Source organism: Amyelois transitella, chromosome 19, assembly GCF_032362555.1.
Source record: "Amyelois transitella isolate CPQ chromosome 19, ilAmyTran1.1, whole genome shotgun sequence".
Classification (NCBI taxonomy): domain Eukaryota; kingdom Metazoa; phylum Arthropoda; class Insecta; order Lepidoptera; family Pyralidae; genus Amyelois; species Amyelois transitella.
This window is the reverse complement of record NC_083522.1, coordinates 2903046-2913427: the sequence shown is the minus strand read 5'-3', so window position 1 is coordinate 2913427 and position 10382 is coordinate 2903046. Positions and strand designations below refer to the sequence as shown.

At 36.1% G+C, this 10382-nt stretch overlaps 1 protein-coding gene across 2 annotated transcripts; it reads left to right on the top strand.

The window, feature by feature from the left end:
• The first annotated feature begins 1579 nt into the window (after positions 1-1579).
• Positions 1580-8932, top strand: LOC106137240 ((2R)-3-sulfolactate dehydrogenase (NADP(+))). 2 transcript variants are annotated; one of them, XM_013338039.2, is made up of 9 exons: positions 1580-1728; positions 3893-4056; positions 4603-4791; positions 5253-5368; positions 5732-5830; positions 6056-6142; positions 6551-6659; positions 7753-7913; positions 8377-8932. In XM_013338039.2, exons 2-9 carry the CDS (start codon positions 3906-3908, stop codon positions 8533-8535), a joined length of 1071 nt encoding a protein of 356 aa, XP_013193493.2. In that variant the 5' UTR covers positions 1580-1728; positions 3893-3905; the 3' UTR covers positions 8536-8932. The 2 variants fall into 2 exon arrangements, with proteins under 2 accessions (XP_013193493.2, XP_060805659.1); XM_060949676.1 differs by having other exon boundaries at positions 1586-1728; positions 3844-4056.
• Positions 8933-10382: the final 1450 nt, after the last annotated feature.

Here is a 10382-nt window from a genome sequence, read left to right as displayed (position 1 = left end):
CGCCCGCCCTCCGGGCCATCGGGTGAAACCCTCCCCTCGCTGCCTCGCGGCTGACGTCGTCGACCAGTGACAACGCCGCCGCCGATGGGAACTCCCAGTGTATGAAGACGTGAAGACCCAGGCCGTCACGGCCACCCCATCGACCTGCCTACAGTCATAGGCAGCGATGATGCCATTGAAGAGGGCCAAAAACCCTGACCAATCTACTCTGACTCCCTTAAGGGAGTATGGGAAGACCCAACGACGGCAAGACAGTATTGCACAGGCGTTTCAACTTTATTCTCATTTCTTTTTATTTTGTAAGTTGTAGGTACATATTTCTGATTATAATTATATTAGAATATTTTCTTTAGTTTAAATAGGCACTTAGATTTGTACATATATACATAAAATCATGCCTCTTTCCCGGAGGGGTAGGCAGAGATTACCTCTTTCCACTTGCCACGATCTTATATTAATCTATACTAATATTATAAAACTGAAGAGTTTGTTTGTTTGTTTGAATGTGCTAATCTCAAGAACTACTGGTTCGATTTAAAAGATTATTTTTGTGTTGAATAGACCATTTATCGAGGAATGCTTTAGGCTATATAACGTCTATCTGCAACTATTAGGAGCGAAGAAATAATGGAAGATGTGAAAAATATCGGGGAAGGAGCATCCTTGAGGGCTTCAATGATGCCCAAAATAACTATTCCACGCGGACGAAGTCGCAGGCACAGCTAGTAATTAATATGAATCTACCATATCTATAAAAAAAATATAGTTTATTTCCTCAGTTTCCCATTTTCCACCACACTTTCCCATAGATGTCGCAAAAGGCTACTAAGGGATAGGCTTATAAGCTTGGAATTCCTCTTGTATGCGATGGGCTAGCAACCTGTCACTATTTGAATTCCATCATGAAGTCATACAGTTGAACCGTGGCCTTTCAGTCTTCGATGTGACTAAGTATATGTATGGATGTTTGTATCAATCTGCCGCAGAGATAAAAAAAATAAGAAGTTTAAACTCTTATAATAAGATAATATTTAGCATACAATAACAAGATAAAAAAAAATGTTATGTTTTCTAAGTATTACGTAAAATAAAGTGTAACGGGCTGTCTTATAAGTATGTTTGCATGTATTGTCATCAAATGAGCAACTGGAAATTTTTATATTTGACTCTTAATGTACTGTATACCTATCTACATATAGGTACACAAGAGCGGGTCAAATTTATCTCCCTCTTATCACGTATAACATGTTCCTGTGTGCACCCGCCCCCGTTTTGCTTCAGCGCTCGAGGTTCGATTTTCGAATTTTTTTTTCTCCAATTAGGTCTTTAATGTCCTCAATTCTATGCCATTGGCTCGTATATCATCTATCGCCATTGAACGCTTATGATCGTTAGGGTTGTGTTAACCAGATTTTTTTCGGCTGCCCCTTCTACCATGCCATGCCCCAGCGGAGGAAGCTTGTTTGAAAAATCCTCAGAAAATAATTTAGCTATTTAAAACATTGCAGTAATTCATAATATGTTTTCAAACAGTACAAAATACTGCAAAGATTTAAACCGGCAAAGATAAATGTAACACCTAAGTAAATAAATCTATATATACTGGTTGTAAGTATGTTTTATGTTACAAACGTGATGATAATACTGAGTATTCGACAGTCAAAAGATACGCAGTTTGGACGGGCTAAATACGACTAGAAAATATTACGTACACGAAACCCCGATTCAGTAAGTTTTGGTTTATTTTATTTTAAATGCTCTAAACAACGATTATACCCCTCCCTTCAAGGGATATATACGTGATTATGTATGTATTTCATAAACAAGGATTAATTTTTCTAATGTTTTAACTATGTAGGTATGATTTACGAAAACAAAGATGTTTTTATTTATCATACATTTATAAAAACACAGTGAGGAAACATCTGTATATTCGGGAAGTTGTGATACACGTACCACAGCCCAACAGGTTTAGTTTTTATGATAGTTTAATTTATTATTTTTTTATAAATTGATTTCCCAAACTAAAATGTTCAAAAGGCGGACTAAATGCCGCATGTCATTCTCTACCAGCTAAGTACTGTATCAGTCTCTATAAGTTCAATAATGTCAAAAGTTTAATGTTAATTTCTAAATCGCGGGACGCCGGGATAAAAAGTAGCCTTTATGTTATTCTGGGTCTTCAGCTACTACATACCAAATTTCATCGTAATCGGTTCAGTAGTTTTTGCCTGAAAGAGTAACAAACATCCATACTGATATCCTGACATACTCACAAACTTTCGCATTTATAATATTAGTAGGATAAGTAGGATATAAATACATACATATAGAAATAATTCAAGATTTAAGCCAATCAGAAAAGTATATTTTTTTAATCTCACGTATTTCTTTCTTTGAATATCGTACTATAATGTTAATAACTTAACTACCTCTAATTATTGTAATGTGAACGTGACATAGATTTTGTTAATGCACCAATCGTGACTCGTGCAAAATGTCTTTTTATAACTTAATAACGAAAAATACATATATTCAGTGACCATCGTATCAGATATCGTATGATTTCACATATTATTTCCGTGGTTATTGGAACTTGATCGCTTTCTTATAGAATTTTATGTACAGGATGTTCACTTTTGATTTTTTTATCAATTAATATTTATTTCTCGCTTTGGTGGCTTTCATGTAATATCATAAATTCGCGTAATATGTGGTGTTAATTAATACTTTCATTTTTTACAAATTTTTGCCCACGGCTCTAGTATCGTGAAATTATTTCTATAAAGAAAAGTCAAAAGAATGTTGTTTCCTTTCGTTCCTGAAATTCCAGTTTTGGAAAATATGCAAAATATGCATGAAGACGGTTCATTTTCTAATAACATTCAGTTTTGCGCTTGTTTGGTTTACTATTAATAAATATTTTATCTTCAGTCGAATTCAAACCCGGTATCTCTCGGCTAGTTTGCAAAGGTTTAGAAAAAGACCTTTTAACCATACTGCCACCGACTATTACCTGCTCTAATGGTGAGAGAAATCATCATGAAGAAACTTGCACATTCAGGCAACTGGATGTGTAACCATGATCGATCCAATATGGGTCAGGTTTACCTGCAAAGGTTGCGGAGGTCAGATGGGAGTAGCTTCGTGTAAAAACCTGATTCATTCAATCCAGGATCCATGGTCAAAGGCATACCCCGGGCTCCTCTCCAATGATGAGGATGCAACCGGGACTAACGCCAGGAGGAAGAATAAGAAGCCAGCCAATATTACCATACATGTATAACTGTAATGGTAATTGATTCAAAAGAAATCAAGTATCTGTATTAAGGAGGAGATAATAACATTATGTCAATAGAATAAATAGTGATAAACTTTGACATGATTTTGTATGTTACGATCACACTTCACTTGTCAGTACTACGATAAATCATTATTCCTTTTAATTCCCAACATTCACCACAGATTTATAAGTAAGAAGTGTGACGGTACACGCACTTATATTTTCATTTTGTTAAGACGAAGGATTCTTTTGTGTCGTTGGTTTTAAAGTGGTAAGTAAATAAGTTAGTAAGTTACCCTTGAAATACGTCTTTATATTCTTCATCGGCCATCATTTATTAGGACATCGTGAATACTTATTACAATGCATAATTAAAATATTAATAATTTTTAAATAAAGTTTAAAAAATTATTTTTTAAATTTTAAATTTCGAGCGGACTCGTGAGTTTTTTCACTAAAAAATCTTCTGCTCTACTACACAAAGAGTAGAAAGTTTAGATATCTTTAATAATTATTATTTACTAAATAACATTAAAAAAACACCAACCTCTATATTCCAGTCCTGTATCGATGTCCACACCTAACATATAAAGTGTCTGCGTTCAACAGAGCCGTCACAATCATGCCTCAAGTAAGAGTGGATGAAGTGAAGAGGTTCATGGAGGAGAGCCTCCAGGCAGCTGGGGCTCCGCCCTCGGAAGCGAAGGCCCATGCTGAGCTTTTACTGCATGCTGACGTCACAGGACACTATAGCCATGGATTGAATAGATTAGGTAAGATTTGTCGCGGAAATGGAACACTTCATCGGCATTTTAGCTAATTTGAATTTGTGACATCACAGAGTATGATGGCCCCTCTGCATACCTAAAATTTTATTATAGAGTAGCAAATAACAAACGTTCATGATATAGTCTCTTGATATCCAGCTGATACTGTAAACGTTGTTAGCAGTGCATTACTCCCATGATCCGACTCGTATAATCGGATGGTTGGCAGAGCCATGGGTGGTGGAGGGAGAGTTTAGAGGTAGACGTTGTAATTTGTTGTAAATTTTAAAATGTAGTTGTAAAATGTTGAATAAACTGGGCAAGATTTATCATAATGTAATTTTAGATATGTAATTTATCATGTGTAAACATACACGCTTATTTGTGTATCTTTAGTTGCACTGCCTGAGGCTATACTATGTGCCCACGAGTACATGATTCCTGTGAAATTATCTAGAAAGTACAAATTCTTCTAAAAGAGGAATTTACGTTAGGGTTCAATCAATCCGACCGACTATTCCATGACTTTCAACATGAATATCCCAATTTCAGAACTGTATATAAATGACATCAAATCAGGCGCGACGGATCCCAACGGCAAGCCAGTAGTCCTGAAGGAATCAGCAGCAACGGCATGGGTGGACGGCCGGGACGCGTTGGGAGCCACCGTGGGGAACTTCTGCATGGACCTGGCCGTGAAGAAGGCTAAAGAGTCAGGAGTGGGATGGGTTTCAGCTAAAGGTATTTTAGTTTCAACAGCAGATATTTAATAATGGGTTACATGCCATAGACAGGGACATTATCATAAGGAAACCTATATGTTCCAGCAAATGAATGAAGTTGGTTCACTTGTTCACTTGTTCTTGTACAGAAGCCGCTCTACCTTTCTCCCTCCTGTTTTATAGTTAAAGAGATACTCCGAGGTTCTTTTAGGTAATCGGGCCTGTAAGAATAATGGATATGATTGATATTACCAAAGGAATATCGTTTTGTTAGTTTGTGGAGTAATTTTTTAGGATTTTTTTTAGTTTGTTTTGTTAGTTGTGAAGTAATTTGTTAGGTATTTTTGCGGAATACAAGACAGGCCCTTTCTCCTATTATTCTGATACTTCTCCTTCCTTAAACTTTGTTAAGAATATAAGAGATATAAGCCCACATTAATAATGTCCATTTTGAGAAGAATTTGATTTCATTTCATTCAGGTTGCAACCACTTCGGTATGGCAGGATTTTGGGCTCTGAAGGCGGAGCAGGAAGGGCTGATCGGCATGGCTTTCACCAACTCCTCGCCAGTTATGGTTCCTACCAGATCTAAACAGGTAATTTAAAACAATAATACAGGTTACGTCAACCAACATATGTATGTAAATGTCTCTTTTCCGGAGTCAGTGACTACATCTTTCCACTCGTCGCGATCCATGTTCTTTACTCATCATCATCAACTATTTAACGGTGGTCATATTCGCCGCTTTACACTATGACTTAACGCAAAAATTTAATACTGTACCGTTAGAGCGATAAGAAAAAAAAAGTAAGATTAAGCGAATATTTGAATGAATCATAATTATTATACTTAATCCAAAAATTCAAATTTGTAAAATACCATGTTCTAAAGTTTGACATTGGCAAATAGTTCCAAGATTCTTATTTAAATTTCATAAAATTCCATTTTCAAATTTCAGCGCGCGTGCGGCACTAACCCTGTCGCTATGTTCGCGCCGGCCGCAAACGGGGACTCGCTTGGCGTCGACATGGCCAGCACCACGGCGGCTATGGGAAAGGTACTCGTATGAGGAAGTTCCAATACAGAGGTTTAAAAAGTAAAAGAAAATATTTATGACTTATATTCTTCAGTCGTTGCACTTGAAAATATCCTAGCGAATAATAAAAGACACGTATACATGTTTGATGATGCTTAATTTATTTATTAGTTTTATGACCCGATTTGGTCTTGTCATCACATCAGATACACACTTAGTCATGGAATATTTACATTGTATTTTCAGATAGAAATTCAAATTCACAAAGGCGAGCCTATACCACATGGATGGGCTTTAGGTCCAGACGGCAAAACAACTACAGATGCGCAGCTGGTAAGAAAATAAAATAAAAATGTATAATCTTGTATTAGAGTTCAACTTATATTGATGCCAACATTATAACTAAATATCACAAGTTCTTATATTTGTACTCAATAACAGATATTGCCATATTGTTCTTCTAATGTTGTGCTATTTTTTGTCTATCTGACTCAGTTTTTTAATTGTTTATAGTAAAATTAAACATAATAAGAGCTAGTAAGATCTTCTTTCTAGCTCTAGTACTTTTTTTGCATGCCATGACTGGTTCAATGCGCGAAATGTATATGCTTTGTAACACCTATAATTGTACCGCATTTATAGCAAATAAAGTATTTGTATTTTCTAGAGCGGTAATTCTACCAGCTAAGTGAAACAATCGCAATGTTGTAATGCGTTGTAATATGCCTACCATTTTGCCAGGCGTTCAACACAGGCCATCTTTTACCCCTGGGCGGGTTTGAACAAACCAGTGGCTACAAGGGTTTCTGCCTCAGCGCTATGATCGAGGTGTTCTGCAGTGGACTTTCTGGTAAGTGCAGAAAATCCAAGGATTAAGACAAACATGGTTTTCACATCGACCTTCTTTTTCTTTTTCTTATGGTGCAATAAAGATTCTATCTACCTATCTATAGACGCACAATCTCGCTGAAAAAGTCTTTTCGAAATGGGTCTTCTATTAAGATTTATTTGTTAATGTGTGGAGGAACCATTTTTTGTTTCATTTTGCTATCACTTAGGTTTTTCGACTCTTGGTGACTATTGGTCTGTCATGTTTGAAAAATATGTAAAGTAAATAAATACATACTTATTTTTAACCCTTACGGGGAAGGTAGAGTTAACGGTCTCCGAAAGACTAGAAGGCCATATTCCGCTAAATGTTTATAAGGAAAATATGTAAGTCTCCATCTTAATATCTAATATTCCCCGAGCATAAAATATGTTTGATTTTCCCCGATCTTATGTAATTCCGATGTATAATCAATTTTACCTTAATTACTTGCTGACCGCAAGCCAAGAAATTCAAGATACATTTTCCCATATCGTTATCCGAGCCATCCATACTAATGTTAAGGGAAAAGTATTTGTATTTTTGTTTGTAGCGTATAAATTCAGAACATGTGTACCCGTTTTGATGTTATTTAACACAGAAGAAGCCTAAACGGGAGCAAAGCCCCGGAAAGAAATCTAGTATCTAAGCATTAAATTCAATTTAAAGTTAAAAATAATAGTCAGCTCATACAAATGATCACAATGCACCTATTTGGTTAAATCGAAAGTTCCCTTATTCTGATTTACAAGTACTTATGTTCCTATTGAAGTACGTAGTGATAACATAGGGGAGTAAATAAGGGAATAATCACGGTCATCTAGTGCAGCATGGAAGGTCAGACGGCAGTCGTTTCGTTTTATAAACCTGAATCACCCAATTAAGGTTCATGTTCAAAAGACACATACCGGGAGAGCCCGGTAAGAGCCGAGAAGAGTCTCTGGGGAGGATGCAATCAGAAGGAAGAAGAAGATTAAGATAAAATGTCGCAAATTCTCTATCAAAGGCTGATATGAGATGAGTGTTGCTATTGATTGAAGTGATTTTGAAATTAAATCATTTATTCCATTTCCAGGCGCAAACGCATCCCATCAGGTCCGGAGCTGGTCTCTCGACAGCAACGAAGGCTCCCCCAACCTGGGGCAGTGCTTCGCTGCCATCAACCCGGACTGCTTCGCGCCAGGGTTCGCCGAGAGGGTGGCGCACTGTCTCAAGGCTTACAGGAATCTGGAACCGGTAATTTCTAATTATATACTTTCCTCAAAGTCTAGCACCTGATGCACTCCATACAATTGGCTAATTTCACTATATATATATATATATATAAATATATATACATATATATATATAACCTTTTCCAACTCCGCCATTTTCAGAAAGTTCAAATTTTGGCTCAATTTTTGGACCTGTTCCCAAATTCAAGGGAATCTATTCAGGAATTCTAGGGGTAGAACCCCTAGCGAGGACAACGATTAAAAACAAGAGATACGAAACACCAATGTATACGGTAGCATTTTTGGCCAAACTGAAAGAGGTAGTCTCTACATGCAGTATGACGGATTCAGTCTCTTGTCCTTATTTCCCTCGATAATGTATAAAAACTTCTTTACTTATATAAACTCTCCAGTTCTCCTGTATTGGTTTGACATCAACATCGTGTGGATATAACTTGGATGTTGATATTTTTTTTTCATCGCAGGTGGATCCATCATTGCCAGTCTTGGCTCCTGGCGACAAAGAGCGGGCCAACGCCCAGATGACCAAAGACCGAGGGACCATCATGTACGCTCAACGTCAGATCGATGTGTGCAATGCTCTGGCCGCCACTGTAGGCGTGAAACCTTTGAAAGTTGTCTAGCAGTATGTTTGAATTGTCATAATCCTCTTGGCATTAGTCCCTAACGTCATCATCTCTTTTGAGAGGAGCTCAAGATGCGCCTAAGACTAGCAACTAAGTTGTGAAATCAATTGTTACGTTACTTATATGTATTCCTTCCTTGTAAAGTTTTAGGTTTTCAGGTAGAAACTAAACCATTTGTGACTCTGTTAAAAATTTAATCATTTCGATGTTTTCTGGAAAGCGGAATGCAAAATTGTCTTAAAAGAATATAAGTAAGTTAATAATCGAAGTATTTTGTGTATATAAAAACATAATAATAATTTAACTTAATGCGTAGTTACTAAAATTAGAAATTCAACTGTTGTCATTGTTTGTTTTTAAGTGGTATATGGTTATTTTGTTAATATTGTGATAATTATTCAGACCGTAATGAAATAAATATGTTCTAATCATAAATTAGGTATTTTATTTGGATTTAAAAGTATTTAAGATTTCATAAAGACATGATAATTATATACAGCTTACGATTATCTGACCATGATAAGTGAGGTTATCCTGAAAAAATGTGAGGTCAGACGGGAGTAAAATATGATTTGACAAGTCCAAGCTTATAATCATATCGGCTCTCCAGAGAAAGTGGACTCAACCAGAACGAATGGTAAGCTAATTGAAAGATAGTTTTTCTAGAAAGGACATGATAGGAGATAACAGCCGCTGAGGACGTAAATGAAAATAGAAATGATATACCTAAGACGGAGAAACTTCTATGAGTTTCGATACAAAGGAGCTAAAGATATCACCGTATCAAAGATTTAGACTACAAATTCATTCTCTTTCTAAGAATTCGATTTAGCATACAATAGAAGCATACTTTTTCTCATCAGCCTACTTTTCTTTGCCCAAAAATATTATTAATAAATATAAACTGACACACTGACATTGTATTACAAGTACATATAACTAGTAATTTGCATTATGTGGGCGTGTATACAAATTGTAGGTACAATGTTCTGTATATATACCGTTAGAAATGGACATATATTTTCACTGTTCTAAATAAGCCTTTTTCCAATATTTTCTTAGGTAGGTTGCCTTATGCGCCTTGCCTATTTTTTTTAACAGATGAGAACACTTTAATAAGCCGGAGAGTGTGAGAAAAAAGAAATTATTTAATGAGAATAATAAAGTTTTTTGTTGCAACAAATTAAATTGGTGTACACAGCACACAATTACTATTTATTATGACAGTAGCCAAGTCAATATGAGGCGACATTTTTTAAATACATGTCCTTGTCAATCAATATTTTTTACACCGTGTAAGCTTTACGTGTAGGTACTTAATCGAATATTCTCGACGTAATAAAATGTTTAGGTCTATGCAAAAAAAAATATTTACGAGAACATACAACATACCATGTAGTCTTGTCTCGCCCTTTTTATGTCAATATTCATTATCTGTCTAACATTGAGTACTTTTATCACACACACACACATACATACACATACTATCTCGTGTTTTAACCTTATGGAATAGGCAGTGCCAATAGACACAATACTCGACGTTAAATGGCATGATGACGAAATTTAATTTCAGACGGGACTAAAATCAATCGCTTAAAAAAAAGAAACTCCCTTGCTTTACTTTAACTATCTGCATAAAAAGAAAAACAGCTGGCAACGGCACTGGCACTGGGCTGGCATACATGCATATTTTTTCTTCGTCGCCAGACTAGCCATCGCAGCATCGCACGCGCGACGCCGTTTATATCGCGCGAAAACTATCGCTGAAACGTTACGGTCATAAAAAGCGAAGAAAGCAAAAAAAAAAGCGAAAAACGGCGTCGCACGTAATATATCATATAAGT

Bases quoted from the DNA above. Each gene is read 5' to 3' on its own strand.
- LOC106137240 (XM_013338039.2), top strand. From the start codon at position 3,906: ATGCCTCAAGTAAGAGTGGATGAAGTGAAGAGGTTCATGGAGGAGAGC. The intron at 4,792-5,252 runs GTATTTTAGTTT...CATTTCATTCAG, and splicing joins GGGATGGGTTTCAGCTAAAG to GTTGCAACCACTTCGGTATG. The intron at 6,660-7,752 runs GTAAGTGCAGAA...TTCCATTTCCAG, and splicing joins GTTCTGCAGTGGACTTTCTG to GCGCAAACGCATCCCATCAG.